At 37.9% G+C, this 25,684-nt stretch overlaps 1 protein-coding gene across 7 annotated transcripts in view; it reads right to left on the bottom strand.

Moving 5' to 3' along the window:
* The window catches only part of B3GNTL1 (UDP-GlcNAc:betaGal beta-1,3-N-acetylglucosaminyltransferase like 1), a 94,001-nt gene that overhangs the window by 56,561 nt on the left and 11,756 nt on the right, over positions 1–25,684 (bottom strand). For 4 of the 7 annotated variants that reach the window (XM_072640890.1, XM_072640892.1, XM_072640891.1 and 1 more), the window contains 3 exons: positions 18,329–18,393; positions 14,516–14,581; positions 5,923–6,018 (listed from right to left, as the gene is read on the bottom strand). In XM_072640890.1, the coding sequence (XP_072496991.1) occupies positions 5,923–6,018; positions 14,516–14,581; positions 18,329–18,393 (227 nt within the window). Of the gene's footprint in view, positions 1–1,189; positions 1,283–4,655; positions 4,738–5,922; positions 6,019–14,515; positions 14,582–18,328; positions 18,394–23,638; positions 24,305–25,684 lie in introns of those variants that run through there. The other 3 variants (XM_072640893.1, XM_072640895.1, XM_072640894.1) reach the window with 3 other exon arrangements.

The raw sequence follows: 25,684 nt of genomic DNA, 5'->3' as shown, positions 1-25,684 counted from the left end.
CACCCAGAAGAAAGGAGCTCAGTCTGAACCCCTAGCAGCAGCAGCTTTCATTTTTGAAGCCCTCTGCCTAGAGCCCCTGGGGGAATTTAGGGGCTGATCTGAATCTCAGCCCTCAGTGGCAGCCCTGGGAGACCTCCGCCTAAAGCAGCTGAGGGAATTGAGCCAATGAACTGAATCTCAGCCCTGACAAAGAACTCAAAAGTCAAGTAACTGGTTGGGAAAATGCCCCAAAAAGGGGAAAAAAGACAATAGAAGGTTACTTTCTTGGTGTGCATGTATTTCCTTCCATCCTTTCAGATGAGGAGGAATGATTTAGGTCTTCAGAGGAAGACCTATAAGTCAGGGCTTCTGCAGGCAAAACGTCCAAATTAAATATGGGCTCAGGCCATGGAAGAGCTCAAAAAGGATTTTGAAAATCAAGTAAGAGAGATGGAGGAAAAATTGGGAAGCAAAATGAGAGCACTGCAAGAAAACTATGAAAAGCAAGTCAACAGCTTGCAATAGGAGACCCCAAAAAATGCTGAAGAAATTAACACCTTAAAAAATAGACTAACTCAAATGGCAAAAGAGGCCCAAAAAGTCAATGAGGAGAAGAATACTTTAAAGAGCAGAATGAGCCAAATGGCAAAGGAGGTTCAAAAGTTCACCGAGGAAAATAGTTCTTTAAAAATTAGAATGGAACAGATGGAAGCTAATGACTTTATGAGAAACCAAGAAATTACAAAACAAAACCAAAAGAATGAAAAAAATAGAGGATAATGTGAAATATGTCATTGGAAAAATAAATGACCTGGAAAATAGATCCAGGAGAGACAATTTAAAAATTATGGGACTACCTGAAAGCCATGACCAAAAAAAGAGCCTAGACATCATCTTTCATGAAATTATCAAGGAAAACTGCCCTGATATCCTAGAACCAGAGGGCAAAATAAATATTGAAAGAATCCACAGATCACCTCCTGAAAGAGATCCAAAAAGACAAACTCCTAGAAATATTGTAGCCAAATTCCAGAGTTCCCAGGTCAAGGAGAAAATATTGCAAGCAGCTAGAAAGAAATAATTTGAGTATTGCGGAAATAAAATCAGGATAACACAGGATCTGGCAGCTTCTACATTAAGGGATTGAAGGGCTTGGAACAGGATATTCCAGAAGTTAAAGGAACTAGAATTAAGACCAAGAATCATCTACCCAGCAAAACTGAGTATAATACCTCAGGGAAAAAAATGGTCATTCAATGATATAGAGGACTTTCAAGCATTCTTGATGAACAGACCAGACCTGAAAAGAAAATTTGACTTTCAAACACAAGAATCAAGAGAAGCATGAAAAGGAAAACAGGAAAGAGAAATCATAAAGGACTTTCTAAAGTTGAACTGTTTACATTTCTACATGGAAAGACAATATTTGTAACTCTGGAGACTTTTCTCAATATTTGGGTAGTTGGAAGGATTATACACAAACGTATATACATACATACATACATACATACATATATATATATGTGTAGACAGAGAGCACAGGATGAGTTGATTAAGAAGGGATGATATCTAACAAAAATAAAATTAAGGGGTGAGAGGGGAATATATTGGGAAGAGAAAGGGAGAAATGGAATGGGGCAAATTATCTCCCATAAAAGAGGCAAGACAAAGCTTTTTCAATGGAGGGGAAAAGGCAGGAGATGAGAGGGAAAAAGTGAAGCTTACTCTCATCACATTTGGCTTAAGGAGGGAATAACATGCACACTCTATTTGGTATGAAAATCTATATCATATTACAGGAAAGTAGGGGAGAAGGGGACAAGTGGGGTGAGGGTGATGACAGAAGGGAGGGCAAACGGGAGAAGGGAGTAATTAGAAGTAAACACTCTTGGGGAGAGACAAGGTCAAAAGAGAGAATTGAATAAATAGGGGGCAGGATAGGATGGAGGGAAATATAGGTAGTCTTATACAACACGACTATTATGGAAGTCTATTGCAAAATTAACATATATAGCCTATATTGAATTGTTTCCCTTCTCAGTGGAGATGCGGGGGGAGGGAGGAAGGGAGAGAAGTTGGAGTTCAAAGTATTAGGAACAAATGTTGAGAAATGGTTTTGTATACAACTGGGAAATAAGAAATACAGGTAATGGGGTACAGAAATCTATCTTGTCCTACCAGAAAAGAGAGAAGATGGGGATAAGGGAAGGGAGGGATGTGATAAAAGGGAGGGTAGATTAGGGGAAGGGGTGATCGTAACATATGGTGTCTTGGTGTGGGGGAGGGGAGAGATGGGGAGAAAATTTGGGACTCAAAATCTTGTGGAAATGAATGTTGAAAACTAAAAATAAATAAATAAAATTTTAAAACTGGTTGAAGGATGATAGATTATGAGAAATGGTGGAAGGCACAATTTTCATTTTATCAGTCTAAGAGGGAGAATATAGTGATGTAACTGAACCAAAGGGTATTGACAGGTGGATGCATCAGACTAAATAAATGAAAGGTTCTTGGGCAGAGAGACACATCATGAAAATGATGTTTAATGGAAATTAAACTGATAGCAGGTATATATGTTATACACTCATCTAGACCCATAACTGCTTTCCTTGTTTAAGCCCACTCCATTCTGGTCACCATATTAGTGCAGGATTTGCTGTGTGGACACACTGGAACATTATATCTATTTTCTTGTCCCTACCAAGTCACTATCATCTTAAATTTGTCCCCTCAAATTCAGTATAGACAAAAGTCTAAAAATATTTTAAATGTTTATTACTAATTATGATACAGTTATACTACCCTATGTCCAAAGCATACAAAGCCAACAATCAAACAAATTTACCAGTCTTTGAGAAATAGAAACTTGTCTGAATTAAATCATGTAAGTCTAGACAAGTAATAAATATACCTATGTGGAAAAATGAGCCAATTCAACAGCGTTATTATTAGGGGTTTTAACTTATACACGTCTCTCCAGGAACTGCCCTGGATAATTTCACCACTCCTTGAATACCCCTGTTCTTTTTGTGTTATCTCTCCCTATTAGAATGTAATAAGCACCTTGAACTAAATGGAAGCAGACTACCTACATTCTACACACCTACCACAGTAAAAACCTGTAATTCACACCAGACCAAATAATGATCAAGAAACCACAGTAAATTCTACAAAATAGCCTAAAATAAGCCAGGACTTCATGCAAAAGGAAAGGGAGCTGCCATAATAGTCAACAGAAAAGCAAAAGTCCAGACACATATCACCTACAAGACTCTGTCAGAAGAAAGCAAGTGGGAGGCTGACATAACCAACAAGATGGAAGACTAGACATCTTTTACAATTCTTACAACCTCTCAAACTTTTCCTAAATATGAATGAAAAGATAAAGAACTGGTGCTGTCTCCATAGGTTAAGACACAAAGAAACCTAACTTGATAAATTAAGAGCAGAGAAGGCTAACGCCTAACACACATCCTTTCCCCCATCACCTCCTATGTTGCACAACAGTACCAAGGATTTATGCTCTGCAATTTGCTAAGCAATTCGATTGTTGCTGCTATCAGTCAACAACTCCCCTGACTTCACCCCACCATTCTGTGGCAACAAGCAACAGAACTCAACTCTCACCCTGACCTACATCCCACAGTGAGGAGGAGGGAGGAGTAAAACAAAGCAAGCGCAGAGTGACAGTGCACACAATCATATGAAACAGGGCTCAGTCAGATTAAGCTTTTATATAATCTGTTCTAAATTATCAATGTTCCTTGCCAAAACTGCCTCCCTAGCCTTTTCCATTCTGTACTTCTTGTTTCATTTCTTCTAGCTATTTTTGTAGTCTCTGTAGCCAAGACATTTCTTTCTCTGAGGTTTCACTAGGACTTCTTGTAGGGCTGCTATTTTCTTCAGGGCTTATCCCTTGGGCCTCTGTCAAATCAATGTACTTCCTCATGGTGTTCAGTTTTTTCCTTGGTCTGTTCATGTCATCTACCTAAATATCTAGTTTGAGGAGTCTGAGTTTGTGTCAAACCCTGAAAATGAGAGGTGTGGCTTACATCTGCCTGGGCCTGTTATAGTGACTGCTCTAATACTGGGCTCTGCCTGGGGGAGTCCTTGTTGTCACAAGATTACAAATCCTTTCCCCACTGTAGATTCTTCCTGGGGTCCCTCCCTTCTGCTGCTGGGCTCAGATCCTCCTTCAGTGCTGAGTTCCACAGGCTTCAGAAAATCCACAGGATTTTGCCTACAACTTTTCTCCCATTCCTTGGCTAGAGTCACTAGGATCTTTCAGGACCTGCTCCAAACACCCTGAGGTTTCTTTCTTACTGGTCTCTTACAGCCATGGGCTTAGGAAAAGCTCTGATTAGGTTGAGATTGGTCACTAATTCAGGCAAGTCACAGGTTCAAACAGTGAGTGCTTCTACTTAGATGAAACACATCAAAATTGCTCTCTCTGGTTGGGCTCCTGGAGCCATGGGCCTTGAAGAAGGCCTGGGGTGGACTTGAGTTTAGGCAAAGAAGTTTAAAACCCCCAGGGGCCACCTAGGTTCTGTCCTTTGTGCTCAGCCCTCAATCTACCCTGGCTTGTCCATTCCAGAACTTCTGCAGGACTCTGAGAATCCCCCTGTGGATTTCTAGGTTGGGTAAGAGAATCAAGAAACGATTCTTTCTACTCTTACCAGAATGGTGAATCTCTAATTCCAGATGCAAAGTTTTTGGAGGATCAGGGATTTCTCACCTGATCTTACCAGGAGCTTCTTACCTATAAAATCACAGATCAGACAAAAAAAAAAAAACCAAAACAACATGGCTATTATAAAACAAATTAAAACTTAAATAAAATGCTTTTTGGCATTTCTATATCATATCAATGTTTATATCCAAATCTATACCTAAATAAATACAGATTAGAGAACAAGACTAAAATTTCAGAGTAACATAATATGTGAACTACATGAAGCTACCCACTTCTGGACATTGTATTCATTCAACAACGACTAATAAAAATCTGTATTTCCTGTCTCCATCCTTTTTCACTGGACACCCGTTATGCCTGGAATGCCCTTGCTCATTTCTGCCTCACAGAATCCCTCACTTATTTCAAAAACCCAGCTTAAACAGCACCTTCTCTGGCCTTTTTTGAGAATACCTTTTTTGATCACCTATATATTATTGTTCTCTATTATGTTATTATATATTACATACTAATATGATTAATATATATTAATTATATGTAACACATAATATAATTACATTATAATATAGATACATTACATGATATCATTTATAATAAAATTAATGCATAATATATTAATAAAATAATATATTTTATATATTATCACACATCCATTTATTCTGTAAATATTTGTTCCTCCTACATGTGTACATGGTGTGTCCACCAATACAGTATAAGATCTGAGAGGAGGAACTGTTTCATATTTTACATTTGTATCCTTAACATCTAACACAAATGTTAGCACGTAGCAGGTATTTAAACATGCTTGTTTAGTGATTTCCCCTGGTTTTAACTGCTCTTCAATGGCTTCTGGTCACATCTGAATGCACAAAAACAAAAGCTTTTTCTTTTACAGTCTCCTCAACTTGCCCTCTCTCCATCATAATACCATGTATCTTTCTCCCGTCTTCAGTTCTTTGTCTTAAAACAATAAAGAAGTCACTATAACCAGAGAAACACTTGAAGTGGCAAAAGATAAGAATTTCAGCACCTCCTGCAGACCCTTAAATTTCAAAGTAAAGGAGTCACTTCCATGGGAGGGTGCCACTTTCTCAACCGTTCTACCCCCTCACCCCTTCAAAGGATACCTAGAATTAGAATACAACTAGGTATTACCTAGCAATGCATTTTAAGGCATAGTTTCTAGGACATTGCATCTAATACCAAGGACTGCCTGCACAGATAACTAAAAAAGATAAAATGCTAAATACCTGTGTGACAAGTTGCTTAGATGTTAGATTATTGATCCAACGAGTATAGCGCTCAGTTGAGTTTGGGGGTTCTCTCTTCACTTGGCACCCTATGATCTATATTTTAAATGGAATTGAACAAAAGAAAGTACATAGTCTGTGTATACTAAATCATATACAGATGGAAAAATATTTTAAATTAAAATCAGTATAAAAAAATGAGTGAAAAAAGAGTCAGTGAAGACTTCTCAGTACTCGACAATAGGCTTCAAGTAGGTAATGAAATTTCTATCTCCCAGAAAATTGTGACCTTGAAGAAATTTAAAACTTAACTCCCCACCTCCATCTTGGAGTGCCACCTCAGCATATTACATGCCAAATAAGGATATGAGCATTGTGTTAGCTTTACATCGATTTTTTTACTACTTCCTTGCTCCTTATTTCTAAGGTAAATTGATGCATTTAGATTGTGAGCCTGCCTCCCAGCCAATGGGAGGGGTGGGATCTGCGTTAGGGCTATATAATCTCTATTTTTGCCTTTTGTAATTGCCTCACTTTCCTGATTGCTTATCAGAGAGGAGATGTCCTTTCTCGCAAGATTGTAATAAAATCTCGCTGCTTTGCTTCTACCTTGAGAAGTCTCTGATTTTCATTTGAGTTGATGGTCTCTGACCCACACAGAAATATTCTTGAGTTTTCCAAAGTTTTGTGATATTTCTCTGCTTGAAGTCATAACATAAGGAATGCAGCAGCTTCTAAACTTTATGGTTCACTAATAATGATTTTTATTATTTATGAAGTATTTATTTATGAGCTATTTATATGTATGTATTTTTAATGTCTTCTTATTAATATAATTTTTAAATATGGTACTCTCTTATATGGAGCATGAGATTTTTGCCACCATGCTTTCAAAGTGCTAATATTTGAAATCTATTTTAAAAAATATTAAGACTAAAAGGAGTCAATTTTTACCAGATCATCAAACCAACCACCTAAGACCCCAATATATTATAGTTTCAAGATCAAATGATACAGTATATGTAGGTTTTGCAAAATTTATGGTATTAGTTATTATTATCTAAGATGACAACTTATTAATGTATACATACAAGAAATGAAGGGATAATGAAGTCTTTACTGTAACAAAAAACTATCACATATAAAGTTTACCCCTGATATTTTCAAATTAATATGTTTTACTTAAACAGCTGTAATTTTCTATTTTCCTTCCAAGAAATTTTAAATAATTTATCCCATGAATACCTAAAAGAATATTTTAAAAAATCTCAGCTCCAAGTACCACTGATATAACAAAAAAGTTGACATGTCTTCATGGTTCATGATTCTAAATAACTTTCCATACATTCTTTTTTTTCCCTTAGAAGGGCAGATCAGTTTATTATTATTGAAAAATAAAATTCCTTCTTTTCACTGAGAATTTCCACTTGTCCATTCCTCTTCATCTTCTGCCACTATCTTCTTCACCTCTATCTCATATGAAGAAATACTTGCTCCTTGCCAAGCAGTCTTCTATATATGTAAATGATTCCATTCCATTCCTTCTTTTCTAAGATACCACTTCCTTTAACATCCCCACTGTTTTCAAATCTCTCCCTATCTCCTTGCTGTTTCACTAGAGCCTGTAAACACACCCATGTCTCCTCTATCCTCAAAAAACTCTCACTTAATCTATCCATCCCCATCAGCTTTCATCATATATATCTCCTCCCTTTTGTGGCTAAAGTCCTTGAGAAAGTCATCTGTAATAGATGCTTCCATCTCTTTCCTTTCAGTATCTTAAATCTCTCCAGTCTAGCTTCCAACTTCATCATTCTACTGAAACTGTTCTCTCAAGTTCCCAATGATCTCTTCATTGCCAAATTGAATGGCTTTTTCTTAATCCACATCCTTCTTGACTCCTCATTCTCTTCTCTTTGATGGTCTTTTCTGTAGGTTCTCATGACACTACTCCATCCTAGTTCTCATCTTACCTATCAGACTTCTTAGTCTCCTTTGATGGATCATCATCCAGGCTCTATCCTGATTTCTCTTCTCTTTTCCTTCTATACTATTTCACTTAGTGATGTCTTCAGTTCCCATGGACTCAATTAACATCTTTATGCTGATGATTCTCATATCTACTTATTTAGCCCTAATCTGATCTCTTGATCTCCACTTTTGTATCTCCAACTGCCTAGTAGATATCTCAAAATAGATATTCTGTAGATATCTTAAACTCAACACATCCAATATTGAATGCATCATCTTTCCACTCAAACTCCTCTATTACTGTCAGAGACATCACCATGTTCCCACTCCCTCAGGCTCTCTAACTAGATGCCATCCTCAACTCCTCACTCTCTCATTCCACATCCAATCTGCTGTAAAGACTAGATTTCACCATTATAAACATCTCTCACATATGCTCTTTTTTCTGACATTGCTACCACCTTAAAACAAGCCTTCATCACATCATGCCTGGTCATAGCCTGCTCATTGGTCTGCCTTCCACAAATCCCACTCCAGTCCATCCTCCACTCAAACTTCAGAGGCCTTCCTAAAGCCCAAGTCTGACTATGTAATTTCCCTACTCAATAAATTCTACTAGCTCCCAATCACATTCAAGATCAAAGATGACATTCAAAGTCCTTTGTAACCTGACCACCCTCATCTTCCCAGTATTCTTACACATCCTCCTTCTATCCCTTAATCTTTGCCAGTAATACTGGCCATCTCAAAAAGAACACTCCATCTCCCAACTCTGGTCATTTTCTTTGATTGTTCCCCATGTACAGAATGTTTTCCATTTCATCTCTGCCACTTGGCTTTTCTAACTTCCTTCAAGTCCTAGCTAAAATCCTACCTTGTAAATAAGATTTTCCAAATTCCAGTGTCTTCTCTGTTGATTACTTCCAGCTTACTCTATATAATTCGGCTGTATGTAGTTATGTGCATGTTGATTCCACCATAAAGAGCAGGAGCTGTCTTTTATCTTTCTTTGTATCCTCAGTACTTAGCATAGTGCCTGGCACATGGGTGGCACTTAATAAATGTTCACTGACTAAATGACTTGAAATCATTGTATTGATCTTGATATTTTAGCAATATCTTCATTCCCTCTGATTGGATCCTTTGACTGGAGGGCAGACTCAAGGGTCCTTGGGAGGGGGACCAGCATAGTCTTCTCCCCATTTCCGACCAGCTATCCTGCTTTTGGGACTCTTTACACTTCTCTCTTGTATCACTGTACTAGATACCTTCTTTTCTTCCTTTCCCTTCCTTCTCAGTTTCTTTTTATGTTTTCTTCCCCCTCATACATTGTAAGTTCCTTAAGAGCAGGAACAACCTTTCTTTTTACTCATACCTCTAGCACAATGCCTGGCACAGAGTAAGCATTGGATATTTGCTGTCTATTAACAATGATTAACTAGTAAGTTTTAATCGATGTCATTTGTTTTTTACATCACAGTTTCACCAATATTCTTTGCTCTACCACTCCCACTTCTGCCAAAGATGAGGTGGAAATGTCTTGTTTTAGCACTTCTTATTTGTTCTTTTAAATTTTGCAACACTGACCTCTGAATTTTGGAGTGTGTGACTGATTTTTCTCTTTATATTTTTGTAGAAAATATGTATATTGGGTTTCTTTTTAACTCTGCTTACCTCAGGCTGCAACACTTCCTGTAGCTCTTTCCATGTTTCTTTGTATTCATATATCATTTCTTATAATACACTAATATTTCATTACACTCATACACCACAGTTTGTGTAGCTCTTCCCCAATTGATGGGCATCTGGTTTATTTCCTATTTTTTCCTATCAAAAAAAGTGCTACTACAAATACTTAGCATACATAGGAACTTTTTTCTTTCTGGGTCAAAGGGTATGTGCATTTTCACTACTTTGCAAAATTACAAATTTCTTTCCAAAAGAAACAAATTCACAGCTCAAGCAACAAGGCACCAGTGCGCATATTTTCCAACAGTCTCTTGAACACTATTTCCATCTCTTCTAATCTATGCCAGTTTGCAGGGTGTGAAGTCAAACGACAGGGTTGTCTTGATATACATTTATCTTATTATTATTAACTTCCAGTATTCTTTCATGTGGCTGTTAGTACTTAGCAATTCTTTTAAGAATTTTTTTGTTCAAATCTTTTGATCACTTATCTATTTAAGAATGGCAATTGATTATGTGTGTGTATACATACACACATATGTATATGTATTTAAAATATATTACAAAGGATGTGATCTTTCTCCTGAGAACTCCAGGTGCATTCCAGGAATTTTGGTCACTGTTTCTTCATTATCATTTCCTTTCACATAATTACCATTTTTGTGATTTGTTCTTTGATCCGCTCAAAAGATTTCATCGCTAAGTCTTCATTTGGGTCTGTCTTTTGTTTTGCCCACTGAAGTGATAACTATCTTTAAATTACTATAATCTATAAATGATATATTTACAATTTCTGCCTTTTTATATTCGTTTGTAATAACTCTGTGTCCTAATAAATGGTCAATTTTTGTAAATGTTTCAGGTTGTGCTGAGAAATACACATATTCTTTAGCAGTTTGAATTAGAAGGGTCTATCATAAGTTTTTTAGTTCTAATTTCTCTAGCAATTTGTTTGGGTCTGTATTTTTCCCTTTTGTTTATCTCTGTTACATTTAAGTTTATGTTTTATTCATTATTCTATCGTCATTTCATTCTTTCTCTGTAAACACATTACTATATCTCTTCAGTTAATTTAGCTGAACAATTTAAAGGCAATCCTACACTCACTGGCCCCCTTCCCCTAACCCTCAAGTCCACTGCCCCACCTCGGTTTTGCCTCTTTCCCCATTTCTGGAGTTTTGCTTATTATTAGTTCCTTTTCCCTTCTTGCTTTGTCTAGTTATTTAATTCTTTCCCTCTTTTATCCTCTCTGATAGTCAAGCAGGATCCATCTTCTTCTCTCCTTCAACTTGTTAGTTAGTTTTTAAAATTTTTTCTGCACCTTTTTCTAAAAAGTTCTTTCCCTCATTCTATTCATGATTTATGTCCTTGTACTTACTTCATTCTTTGCTATTCTCCATATTCCTCATGGATTAGAAATCATTTTGAGTTCCTGACTAAGCAGATTCTATATTATTGCCTTGTATAGAAGGATGCCATTTCTCTTTTATCTATTGTGCCTCATTCTTAGAAATACTATTTCTATTCTTTTGGGTATCAACTGCCTCCAAAAACTCTGGTTCCCTTTCTCCTGAGGAATGATGAGTGATCTAAGCAGCAAATCCCTAAAGGTAATACTTGCTAGTACAATCTCCCTTTATAGAATATCTCTTTACCCACAGAAGTATTCATCAGTAGTAGTCCAGTCCTACCACTTAAACATGGTCTCCCCCTTTTTTCATTCCTTATCTTTGTACCCTTACCCATTCTCCTGTGGGTTCTCTTTTTCCTAAGATTCTGCAAGTTATTTTCTTTCATAGTCAGCCTTTAACTTATTAGTGTATATCACATACTTCTATCACCTTCCTCTCCTCCCCTCTCTTTATGCACCTTCCCATTCTGTAATTTAATACCACAAAAATATCAATTTATGTATTGTGCGGCCATGATACTCCCCCATTATCATGTCTATATGTAATGTCTGCTTTTCTGTTCTTATTTTTCTGTTTTGTTGGCTGCTGTATTTGCTTACCCCTCTTGTATTTCTGTTATCTAAGATGTTTGAGAAGTAAATACTTTCTTCAAGGTCTGGTTTCCTTTCTAGTAATGTTTCAAATACCTCTTTTTTATTGAAGATGCATCTTTTTTTTCATTTATATGTAGGTTCAGACTTGCAGGGTAGGTCACCTTGGGCTCTACTTTTAACTTCACTGTTCTTCAGAATACATTATTCAGTTCCCTCCTGTGGCTTCTGGTAGGTATAGAAGTCTTGTGCTGTTCAAATTTCCTTTCATTTATTTTAAAATATTACTCTTGGTCACTTTAAAAATGTATTGTTTTTCAGTGGAATTCTTAAAATTTAACTACTGTGCATCTCTGGATTCTTTAGATTGGCACTGTTTTCTGTATTCAGAAGTTCTAGGCCACTTTCCGTATTATTTCTTATATAACAACATTCAGGATGTTTTATTTATCATGATCTTCTGGGAAATCAAAAGTCTTTACACTGTCTGTATTCATCCTGTCTTCAAAAACAGTATTTTTGTTTCTATGAAAAGCAAACTTTCTTTTGATCACACTGCTTTTTGCTTCTCTTCCAGAACGTCCTTCACTTCTGTGTGTATGCATTCCCAAACAGTTATGCTCGTTTGTTTCCGAAGTGAAATTTGCTACTGCAGATTTTTGCTACTGCAGATTCACATTTTTCTATTCTGTACATCATTTCTGCTGTGGAGACTACAAATTCTGCTTTCACAATTAGTATTTTCTTTTAAATCACTCATGAATCTATGTGGTTCTTTGCTCTGTTGCCCACAGGGTCCTCTGCCCCAGGTATTAATTCATTTTTCTTTTGTCTTGAAAAACTTATTCATAAAGGCATGAATTCTTTTACCTGATTTGCAGACAATTTTCCCTTCTATTACTAATATCTTCCTTATTAGCTTATCTGCTTGTACTTAAGGTCTTTAGCTGAGTTTTCTTCCTCCTGAAATCTTTGGTAATTTTGATCTTTCCCCCTTATTTTGTCCTGTGGCTTAATTTCTTAATTTCACAGTTCACCAGCATTAGACTCTGCCCCAAATGACTTCTGGGAGGGATAGAACTGGCCCCAGTTGGATGCTGGGATCATATCCTCAGGCTCAGTGGATTGTCACATAGGCACACAGACATCCTCCCCCCTTTCCCTCTGTTGTTCAGTTCTTTTTCTAAGCTTTGCTGTGGTACCAAGTGCTGCTACCAAATTGATCTAGTCTCTCTCTATAAGGAAGTGGTCACTTTTCTTCATGGTTTTCCTCACTTCCTCACCAGTAATAAGCAGTACCTCTCTGCTAGAGAGAAATAAATTCAGGGAACTCACAAGTTGGCAACTCCCTCTGTCAATATTTATCAGCAACTATTCTTCAATTTATAGTTTGAGCAAGTTACCTGGATCAAATAGATATGTGCCTATGGTGAGATATGAGTCCAGATACGTAAGTCAGCTCTCTAGCTCTCTACCTACTATGGTATTTTGCTTCACACTATAGCTTAATGCACCCTTATCAAGGACAATTGATTAAAAAAAAGTTTTCCACTAGTCAAGAATTTTCCTATTTACTCTAGATGGCTTTTTGTTGTTTTTTTTTTAAATGTGTATGTGCAAAAGCTTTTCAATTTCAGGTAATCACAGGAGTAGCCACTGGGCAGAGGTAACATGATATCTACCTGATAACTACTCACCCTCCCTCCAACCTATCTACCTGATTCCCCCATCATTCTCACTCTCCTCTCCTCCCAAATAATGTTATCCTCATTCCTTTGCAAGTTGGAGTTTGGACAACTAGAGTCACCCTTCCTGTAGGGAGGCCTGTGTCATCTCTGAAATCAGGGAAGTCTTAGAAATATTCTCCATCTTTTTCTGGAATTAATTACCCCAATCTTTTAGGATGTGAATCTACTAAGATTTTGAACTCCCATACTGAGGCTGAGTCATACATGTGCAGTACTCTTCCCTGCTCCTGCCAGGGAAACAATACTGGGAAATCAATAGAATTATTGCTTTAAGAAAGGGAGCATCAACTAATTGCCCTATTAAAGAACTCAACATACTTGTGATTCCCTAATGGAAATCTTTCTTCCCCAACAACCACTCTCCTATATATGTTGTCTTCTTCTTTTAGAATGTAAACTCCAAGAAGAGAAAAGACTGTCTCAATTTTTGTATTTGTATTCCCAGAATTTGGAACACTGTATGGGAAACAGTAGGCTCTTGGTAAGTGTCCATTCATTCATTCATCTATGCATCCATCTTATCTTTTGTAATTTCCTCTGTCTCTTGTCTGGATCAAACTTAAATCTTTTGGATTACATGGGGACTGCAGATAGTAAATAAATGGTTCTTGGAAGAGAAAGTTATATAGCCTCAGTTCTACAAAAATTCTTCAACCTCATCAACTTTATTTCTAGAAGACTATCACATAAGTATATTTCTCTAGACCAAATCATCTGGTAGGATTTTTTTAAAGAGGAAAAATCTCATTGTGATAATGATCTTTAAGAAGAATTTATTCTGTCATGTCAAAATTTAATCTAGGTGAATAAAAGAAGTTTTATAATAATCATACAAAGAGTAGTTAAAACTATACATGCTATTTGTAATCTATTGATAGATTGTTACATGCCATGTTTTCTTAGCTTTTCCACCTCTTGCCAAAATGGTTTCAAATAAACTTTTGTACCAATTTAAACCAGCAACTGTTGTACAGTAATTCAGATACACAAGTTTATCTTGTGTATTAAAGTAAAGCCAATCTCAATATTTACTTATACTCCATGCAAGAAAAATGTTATTAAAGAAAATTTTCCCACTGACTCATTAATTAGGTAAACCCTGCAGAAAATGAACTTATTTCAAAAAATCTTAGTAATCACTTTATTAAAAGTTAGTCATGATACAAAAAAAAAGGACACTTACACTGTTTGGATGTTGAATTGCAGCTTTGTATTGCAATCTCACCCTCTGAGGCATCATCACATCATCCTATAATAAAAAGCATACTATTAAAAAGATCAACATATTGTACTTAATGCACACATTAAAGTTATTTATTTGGCCCTCAGTTTACTAATCCCTCAGATTCAAAGAGCTGGTGCCAACCTACACTGACCACAGGAGTTTACTCACCAAGAATTCCCTAAACCAATTAAATCACAGATCCAAGACAACCATTTCACTACACTACGGACTAAACAAAAATTTTAAATTAGTAACTTAGTAAAAATTTAATAAATTTAATGATCTCTTTGGCCATCAGTATATTCATATGTAAAATAAAAGAGTGAGATTAAATAATCTCCCAAATCCCTTTCAGTTCTAGCATTATGCAAGTCTATGAAATATTATTATCACCATGTGGTTCTGGTTTTTAAATTTTTCCCTTATATAATCAAATGAGAACATGCTTAACCTACTATAATTTCATTCAATCCATTCCTTCTCTTCCAAGGGACAAGCAAGGAATTAAATGCAGATTATTTTTAACTGAACTACTAATAGCAAAGCATCTCTATTGATATTTTATTCTAAATATCCGCAGTACTATTGCTAAAATAGGATGGTATTCTACAAAAAAGAACTCTAACATCTTAAGATTCCTATGAATTGCAGCATTGTTGCCCTAAAAACTACACCTCATCATAATACCTAAATCCTGCTAAAACATCACTGGGGATCCAATGGGGCGGGGGGGGGGGGGGAGAAGATGGTTGGGAATTCTACCTTTTGCTTCATATCCCACAGAAGAAGATCTTTGACTATATTGTTTGCCCTCAAGTTGCCACTTCCTCAATTTCAATGGAATTAAGTACCCTTTGAAAGGATATTTCATTGGTTCCTAAAGTTTTGTGTCACATGAGCCTTTCTTTTCAACAATAAAAAATGTGTTGTGAAGCTAAATGCTAACAATAACAATAATTTTTCACCTCACCCTCTGGACGAGCCACCAACAGGATGAGGAGGCAGGAGAAGGCAACAACTTAGAGCAGTCCCTGGCGACTCCATGGCCCCCCCTTCCCCTTGCACTCCCCCAGCCCCAAGTGCTGTCCCCTGCCACGGTCCCTCAATATCTAGGGCTAAACATATCTTTATTGTCCGCACAGTGACTCAGAGCTGCCCACCCACCCACAAATCAGGAAGCAGCCCCAAACAAGGCTTCATGGGCATTGCTGGATTGATGGATGGTTGGAGCCCATGGGAGCTCCCCACTTCTTGGGTTGTGCATATGCATAGGATCTATGTATAGAAGACTCTTGAATGGACGTGTGCCTATTGAGCTGGGAATCCCAGCAAAAGGAAGGGAGGGACGAAGGAAGGAATGAAGGAAAGAAAGGAAGAGATTAGAAGAATTGGTCTACATTGATCTTAAAAATTTGTTCCATTGCAGCTGTGATAACAGTATTTTGCTGAGCAGCACATCACCTGCATGCAGAACATGCTGCCTCCCCCTGCTCCCCACTGCCCCTGTCTCTCCGCCAACAGGAAACAGGTACAAGAAGCTGACGCACCAAGAGACAAGCCGAACCCTGTCCATCACTTTACACCAACTGTTGCAAATGTGCGGTTTCCATAATGCCTTATTTTTGCCTCTTTACACAATGTGCACAAACCTTGTTTTCAATGCAATGCCTCTAAAAGTTCTGATACTTGTAACTTTTATTTTGGTTGTGACTGTTCAGGAATCATGGATCTATTATTACTATTATTATATAATTCTTTTTGGTAACTCTTTGTATTATGACAGCAAGTGCCATGTGCCAATCAAGGTGGACGACTGTGAAACACCAGACTTCTAAAATCAATGTTTTGGAATTCAGTGGATTAAATAAATGCTGCTTTGGGGGGCAAACAGTGAATGTTGAAAATTATCTTTACATGTGATTGGAAAAAAATAAAATACTATTAAGTGAAAAAAAAAACCCAAAGTACAGGACCCTTTGAAACTGTTTCTTAACACACTTCTTTTTCATTTTTAACAAATATCTTTGTACCTTTTTAAAACTATTAAGCTGTATTCACAAAAAAGCATTTAGCACAAGTATACCATGTACATAGTACATAGAAGCCACTTAATAAATTCTTGTTTCCCTCCCTTCTTGCCTTTTTGGAAAATACTTATTAATTTTACAATACATGATAATCAAATGCCCTATGAAAAAATATCAGCTTCTGGGTATATGATCAAATCCACTACACCAACTCCATTCTCTACCTCTCCAAAGTATACCTAACATACCATCCTTACATTTATCTGCAACTTCCTTCTTTCTTAAGATTTGTCCATTAATTGATCATTGGACAAGGAACTCACATTTACAGCACTCTCAGTCAAATATCTAAAAACTGTATAATTATTTCTTAACACCCCTGCTCCTTCAGCCACCATTTTCAATATCAGAAATGGTCTCACCAATCACATCTGCCACTTATTTCAGGATCAGAGGATGTAACTCATCTGGGCCAGGTATCTTGATCATTCATCAAGGGCAGTTAACTTTACTTATCTATCTTCACTATCTCCTTACTTATCTAAGGAATCAAATGGGACTAACTCCCTATTAGTCACTTTTTTTCTGTCATTCCTAGTGTAAAGGTCATTCTCCTTTGTAGATAAGACAACCAAAATAAGAGTTCGGCAACTCTACCTTCTCTCTGTTGTCAGTTATTCCATCTACCCCAAATAAAGGTCCTACTCTTCCTTTGGTCCTCCTTTCTCACCTATGATAGCTTCTGAAAATCTCCTTTTTGTTGTCGTCCTTAGATTCCCTCACCAGCTTCAGTTCATTTAGTTTAGCAATCCTGATACCACCCTGCCATGCCATATATAAATTTTCTGTTACATGGCATTGCCTCTATTATCTGTACATTTCTTTTGAAAATAAGTTGGCTCTTGTGTTCCCTGTGCATCCACATCAATTTCTTCAGCAATAATTCCATTTTTCCTCCTCAACAGAACAGTTTTCAATTAGTTTATAAACATTTATTAAGTGCCAATAATTGCCAGGCACATAGGGATATAAATTTTCACAAAGACAGTCCCTGACCTCAAGAAACTTATACTCTAATGGGATATGACAAAAAAGCTAGAAATCAGGGAGAAAGGGTGTAAGAAAGGGAGAAGGTACCAGTTTAGGGGAATAATGCAGTCCAAAGGAGTGAAACCAGGTGGGAAATGAAGAGACGGCTGGCCCTAGGAGCCCTCCTTAAATGGAGGCTTTTTGAGGAGCTCTTTACTCCATCCTCCAGCCCTTCAGTGAAAAGGGCAGAAAATAATGAAGGAGGGACAGCTTGTCCATTTTACCTTCATAATACCTCTCACATATGCTCACTTCTCTCTTCTGTCACTACCACAACCTTAGTGCAACCCCTCATCCCCTCACTCCCAGACTACTGCAATAACCTTCCTACTCCAGTTCACCCTCTACTCAGCTGTCAAAGTGCTGGACCCCAGGTCTAACCACATGACCACCCCCTCCTCACTAAACTTCAGAGGCTCCCTATCACCTCCAGGATCAAATATAACATTCTCTGTTTGGCAGACCCGAAGACGGAGAACTGGAGAAGAATATATTTTGTAGATAGGCTGTTCAAGTGTTTCTTTGACCAATGTCTTGTATAAAAGTAAAATATGTCAAATTTTTTCAAATCATGGCAATGATTTTTTGATAAGGCATTTTAACTAAGTAACTAAAACAAATAAGTGCTTAATTCACAAAATAAAAGCTTACTTACCGAATCCAAAAAACAAAGGTAAGACCCGGAACTCTGTGCTATTGCTTGATTTTTAGAAAATCCGACTGTTGAGGAAAAGATAAACATTTCTTATTATTAGATTTCAATAGCTATTTCCTCTCAAAAAGCTAAATATGTCATCTAGAGAATATCAAATTAATACATGTGGTTGAAATCAGGGGAGTGAATAGAAGGGAGAAAAAATAAAAAGGGAAAATACTAGCTATCCCTCTGGTTGGTTCCTCCTTGAACCTCTGTTATAAGGAAAATGCCCAGACCAGTCATGTCTTCATTCCTCTCCAAGTTGTGCTCCTGCCACTCCAGACTTTCTGTACTATGTCAGCACTTGACTATCATCCCCTTCCTCAGCCCCTCCATGTTTCAGTCTCCTTTTATGTGTTGTCTTTCCCACCCACCCACCTACCCCCCTTAGAATGTAAGCTCCTTGTGGGGGGATTGTGTTTCTGTTTCTATTTGTAATCCTAGCACTTAGCACAGTGTCTGCCATTTAGTAATCACTTAATAAATGGTTTTTTTACTTGCTTTGCTATTAATAGCATATGTGTATTTCTGTGTATTCACTAGAATAATACGTAAAGTAAATTAGGATATGAAAAAATTACTAGATTGAATCAAGTATAATTCATTCTCTCACCTAATAAAAATTATTAAGCACATATTATGTCTATAACACTATGCTTGGCACTACTGGAGAACACAAAGAAGTAGAAAAAAAGGAATTTATAACCTATTTACAAAGTGAAAACACATTCGTTTCTTAGGAAAATTAAACAAAAACAAGGCAGCAGGTGCTTATCAAATGTAGATTAATAGTGCTACAGTTCATAAGGAAAAATAACTGTGGGACAGGACCACAACAGTAATAATTGCTTAGCATTTACGTAGTGCTTTCCATATGTTATCTCATTAGCTGTATACACCATACTGAGAACTGGATGTTATTATTATTGTCATTTTATAGATGAGGAAACTGAGGTGGGGAAAGGTTAAATGCCTCCCCCAAGGTCATAAAGCTAGTAAGTGACTAAGACAAGACTGGATTAGGGTCTTCCTGATTCCAAATCCAGCACTCTATATCACACTTTTCTCACACTATTCCTACTTCAAGAATTCCTGGAAGGAAAACCTGAAATGGGAAAGGCAGAAACAAAGCAGAGAAACAATTCAGGTCAGAGAAACAACTTGAACAAAGATACAGAGACACGGGGTATGTGTGTGTGTGTATGTGTGTGCGTGCGTGTGCGTGTGAATGTGTGTGTGTTTAGTAATTTCAATCTTATCTGACTTTGAAACTTCTGAAAAGAGAAAGAATAGACTAATTTTGTGTGTAGTAGTGGAAGATAAGTTTAGAAAAGTAGGTAAAGACTGTCAAATGTCTTGAATGCCAGGCAGAACTTTTACCCTGCATGTTATGGGGAGTCATTAGATATTTTTATGCAAACAAGGGACATCAATCAATCAATAAGGATTTACTAAGTGCCTACTATGTGCCAGGAATTATGCAAGTGCTGAAAATATAAAAATAATACGAGAAAATAATCCCTGATCTCAACAAGTTTATAATTTAATAATGGGAGACCACATGAATGAAAATTCCCCCTTTGCCCTCTCCTCTGAGGCACTAGCAACTGGCTTAGAAGACATAGGTGTTACCAACTGTATTCCTTTCAATGAGACAGAGGGCAATCAGATCTTACCATTGGTCCTCCAAATCTACCACTTGCTCTGCCTCTACATATAGACACTATCACTGCATCTTCAGGCCTTCTGGGCTTTTCCATCTGCCTTGCCACTTAACTTTCTTTTGAGAGTTGTCTCTCTAATTAGAGTGTAAACTGTTTTTGTGCCTACTGCTTAATGGAGTGCTTGACACACAGTAAGTAATAAATGCTTTATTATTCCTTATTCATTCATTGATAGTAACAGCTTTGTATACGTAGCACATAAGAATTATCTTGTTTCCTTGTCTTTCTTGATACGCAGTGATCTACATTCTCCATAGCTGAACTGGCAGGTAACTAGAACTATCTACACTAAAAGAGGGCTTGATGTTGATTTGTACATATTATCTGAAGAGACCTCAATACATTTTTCTGCTTAGGTTTAATAGGGTGAATTTCCACTGTTAAATGAGGACAGAAGCAGCAATATTTGGGTAAACAAGTGATGGGCTACATCAAGAATTCTATCATCTGGTTCTAGCTTTGTCACAGTTACCTTTCTGTTCCACCCAGTTGTCAAGATTTAGTGATTCTGCCTTCAAAACAACTCTTTATCTGTCCTCTGCTCTAACTCACACAGCCACTAATGGAATTCTGAGCCTTATCACCTTTCTCCTAAGACTCTATGCTAGTCTCTCTTCTCTTCTCCCTCTATATTATTTCACTTGGTGATCTCATCAGTTACCATGGTATAAATTATCTTTTCTACAAACATGTCCAGTCTTGACCTTTCCTCTGACCTCCAGTTTCACATCTTCAACTGACCATCAGACACCTCAAACTGGATATCCCATAAATACCTTAAACTCAATATGTCCCAAACTGAACTTACCCCAAAGAATCTTCTCCTTTTTCCAATTCCCCTATTACTGTTGAGGGCAACACCATCTTCTGAGTTACTCAAGCTCCCAACCTGGGTGTCATCTTTTATTCTTCACTCTCTTTCACCCCTTTATCCAATCACATGTCAAGTCCCATCACTTCTTCCTTCCCAACATCTCTTGTGTATGCTCCTTTCTCTCCTCTAACACTGACACCATCTTAATGCAGGCCTTCTTTGGAGCCTGCTATTGCAACAGTCTTCTGGTCATTTTCCCTACTTTGTTTTCCTCTACCCCAATCTATCCTCCACTCAGCTGTTAAAATGAACTTAAAACACAGGTCCCTTGGTCAGTAAACTCCAGTCCCTTATTATCTCCAGGATTAAATAAAAAAATCCTGCCTTTTGAAATCCTTTACCTTCCCATTCCCCCTTTCCCATTTTAGCATTAAAGGCTCTCTCTAAGCTGGCCTCTAATCTCATCTCCCATCATATCCTAAAACAAATACTGTACCCCAACCAGGCTAGACTCCTCAATATTTATCAAAAACATCCAGTTCATTCCTCCCTGAAATGCCCTATCAGAATCCTGAGCCAGAGGTCTTTCATGCCTCAGCTCAACCCTTACTTTCTATATGACACCTTCTGAATTTGCTGTGAGGAATCTCTATTTCACAATTTTGCCTTTACTAAGATCATCAAAAGATATAGACAGCAGAGATAACAAAAAAGGGCAATAGTTAATGAGTCATGGGATGACAGGCCCATTGATGTTGGCAGAACGGTGAACTGGTATAACCACTTTGGAAATCAACATGTCCTGTTCAATCCAGGGACACTAGTCTCCTGGCTGTTCCATGAACAAGACACTCTATCTCTTGGCCCTGAGCATTTTCTGTGGCTAGCACCCCAGGCTATTCCTTGCAAGGCTCTCTCTCTCCCCTGATGTGACTTAAATGACCTCCCAAGCTTCCTTTTGTTGTTCAATTGTTTCTACGTATGTCCAACTCTTTGTGCCACTATTTGGGGTTTTCTTGGCAAAGATGCTGGAGTGGTTTGCCATTTCCTTCTTCAGCTCATTTTACCAATGAGAAAACTGAGGTAAACAGGGTTAAGTGACAAGGGTCACAGGCAGGTGCCCAGGGTCATCCACCTAAGTGTCTGAGGTCTGCTTTGTACCCATGAAGATGAATCTTCCTGACTCCTGCCTGGCATTGTATCCACTGCGCCACTTAGTTGTCCCAAAGCTTCCTTTAAGTCCCAATCTCTTCTTTTACTGGAAGCCTTGCCCAATCACTCTTAATTCTAGTGCCTTCCTTCTGTTAATTTCCCCCCATTTATCCCGCTTTATTTCTATATAGTGTTTGCATGTTATCTCCCATGTTAGACTGTAAGTTCCTTGAAGCAGGGATGGTGTTTTGCCTCTCTCTGTATCCCAGCTCTTAGCACAGTATCTAGCATATAGCAGGCATTTAATAATTGATTAATCATTAATAATTTATTGAACCAGAATCCATTGTGCTTGTCTTATACAAGGGAGCCAGTGATAAAAAGAAAAGTTCCATGTACTCCAAAATATTTACAGCAGAACTTTTTGCAATAACTTAGAAATGAAAACAAAGTAGATGACCATAGATTTCGGGGTGGCTAAACAAATTGTGTTCCATAGATGTGATGAAATATTACTGTGCTGTAAGAAATTAGGTGTGTGATGAATATAGAAAAGCACGGAAATATCTAAATGGATAGTAAAGTAAACAGGCAAGAAACAACATACGCAATGACTACAACAGTTTAAATTAAAAAAAAATAGAATCAAAAGTGAATGTTACACATGACCAACTTTGATAGACTTAGCTCTTTTCAGCAATACAATGATCTAAGACAATTCCAATGATCTAGGACATCTCATGATGGAAAATGCTATCCACATCCAGAGAAAGAACTAGAGACTCTGAATGCAGATCAAAACATACTATTTTCCCTTTTTTTTTCATTTTTTCTTTTCTGTGGTTTTTCCCTTTAGTTCCGATTCTCCTTCACAACATGGTTAAGGTAGAAACATGATTAATATGATCGTACACATAAAATCTATATCAGATTGCAGCCATCCTGGGGAGAGGGAAGGGAAGGAAGGAGGAACAATTTAAAACTCAAAATCTTATAAAAGTGAGTGGTGACAACTAAAAATAAATTTAAAACATTAAAATTAAAAAACTGAATGTTGCAAAATTATAAAGATCAAGCATGAGATATGAGAAGACACTCCTAATCCAACCTCACAGAGGTGGGCAGTCCACAGGTATTAAACACTGCACTATACTGATCAATTATGATGATTTTTTTTGTCTTCATTTTTCTTTTTTTTTTTTAGTTAAAAAATACTATTTATTACATGCGATAGCTCTCTGTGAAAACTGTGACAATGTAAAAAACAAAAGACATCAATAAAAAGTTATTTTTTAAAAAAGAACATTAAGATGAAAGTGTAAGTATGTCAGAAAGGCACAGTTCCCCACGCTTCTGTTAAAACCTTGCACAAGTCCTGCTGGAGGAGTGGGTAGAAAGGCAGGCAGAAAGAAAATGGCAGAGTTAAAGGCAGGGCTCACCTAAGCTCTCATCTGAAACCCTCCAAATACCTTTAAAAAATGATGCTGGGGGGCGGAGCCAACATGGTGGAGTAGAAAGACGCATATACACATAGCTCCGAACCCACAACCCATAGAACATCTGTAAAAAGGAACTCACGGCGAATTCTGGAGTAGTAGAGGCCACAGCACAGTGGAGCAAAGGAGATTTCTGTTCCAGAGGGACCTGCAAACCTCTCGCAAAAGGTCCGTCTCGCTGTGGATGCGGAGCCCAGCCCAGCCCCACTGCGGCCACAGCACGGAGAGGAGCAGATCTGAGCGGGCTTCAGGGACGGGATCTCCAGTGGCCGCGCGGGTCCCTCCACCCACAGGTGATGGGGGTCAGTGAGAGGGTCTTCTTGGCAGGTCGAGAGGGGAGTGGGGTGCCCCCATAACTCAGGCCCCCTAGGGAGGCAGCAGCTGATGCAGCAGCAGACCAGGGCTCCCCAAGCACGCAGGAGCCTGGATCCATTGTTGAAGGTCTCTGCATAAACCCCCTGAGGGAACTGGCAGCCCTGCCCCCACCTGAGCACCTGAACTTAATCTCACACTGAATAGCAGCCCTGCCCCTGCCAAAGCCCCGAGGCTGGGGAGCAGCATTTGAATCTCAGACCCCAAGCGCTGGCTGGGAGGATCAGGAGGCGAGGTGGGTGTGAGGAGAATATTCAGAGGTCAAGTCACTGGCTGGGAAAATGCCCAGAAAAGGGAAAAGAAATAAGACCATAGAAGGTTACTTTCTTGGTGAACAGGCATCTCCTCCCTTCCCTTCTGATGAGGAAGAACAATGCTTACCATCAGGCAAAGACATAGAAGTCAAGGCCTCTGTATCCCAAACATCCAGACTAAATATTCTGTGGGCTCTGGCCATGGAAGAGCTCAAAAAGGATTATGAAAATCAACTTAGAGAGGTGGAGGAAAAGCTGGGAAAAGAAATGAGAGATATGCAGTCAAAGCATGAACAGCAGATCAGCACCCTGCTAAAGGAGACCCAAAAAAATGCTGAAGAAAATAACACCTTGAAAAATAGGCTAACTCAATTGGCAAAAGAGGTTCAAAAAGCCAATGAGGAGAAGAATGCTTTCAAAAGCAGAATTAGCCAAATGGAAAAGGAGATTCAAAAGCTCACTGAAGAAAATAGTTCTTTCAAAATTAGAATGGAACAGATGGAGGCTAATGACTTTAGGAGAAACCAAGAAATCACAAAACAAAACCAAAAGAATGAAAAAATGGAAGATCATGTGAAATATCTCATTGGAAAAACAACTGACCTGGAAAATAGATCCAGGAGAGACAATTTAAAAATTATGGGACTACCTGAAAGCCATGATCAAAAAAAGAGTCTAGACATCATCTTTCATGAAATTATCAAAGAAAACTGCCCTGAGATTCTAGAGCCAGAGGGCAAAATAAATATTCAAGGAATCCACAGAACACCGCCTGAAAGAGACCCAAAAAGAGAAACTCCTAGGAACATTGTGGCCAAATTCCAGAGTTCCCAGGTCAAGGAGAAAATATTGCAAGCAGCTAGAAAGAAACAATTCAAGTATTATGGAAATACAATCAGGATAACACAAGATCTAGCAGCTTCTACATTAAGGGATCGAAGGGTGTGGAATATCATATTCCAGAAGTCAAAGGAACTAGGACTAAAACCAAGAATCACCTACCCAGCAAAACTGAGTATAGTACGTCAGGGGAAAAAATGGTCTATCAATGAAATTGAGGACTTTCAAGCATTCTTGATGAAAAGACCAGAGCTGAAAAGAAAATTTGACTTTCAAACACAAGAATGAAGAGAAGCATGAAAAGGTGAACAGCAAAGAGAAGTCATAAAGGACTTACTGAAGTTGAACTGTTTACATTCCTACATGGAAAGACAATATTTGTAACTCTTGAAACTTTTCAGTATCTGGGTACTGGGTGGGATTACACACACACACATGCACACACCCACACACACACATGCACACACATAGAGACAGAGTGCACAGAGTGAATTGAAGAGGATGGGATCATATCTTAAAAAAATGAAATCAAGCAGTGAGAGAGAAATATATTGGGAGGAGAAAGGGAGAAATGGAATGGGGCAAATTATCTCTCATAAAAGAGGCAAGCAAAAGACTTATTAGTGGAGGGATAAAGAGGGGAGGTGAGAGAAAAACATGAA

The sequence above is a fragment of the Notamacropus eugenii genome, chromosome 2, assembly GCF_028372415.1.
Source record: "Notamacropus eugenii isolate mMacEug1 chromosome 2, mMacEug1.pri_v2, whole genome shotgun sequence".
Taxonomy (NCBI): domain Eukaryota; kingdom Metazoa; phylum Chordata; class Mammalia; order Diprotodontia; family Macropodidae; genus Notamacropus; species Notamacropus eugenii.
Note: the sequence above shows the minus strand (reverse complement) of the source record. Positions and strands in the feature narration are given on the sequence as shown.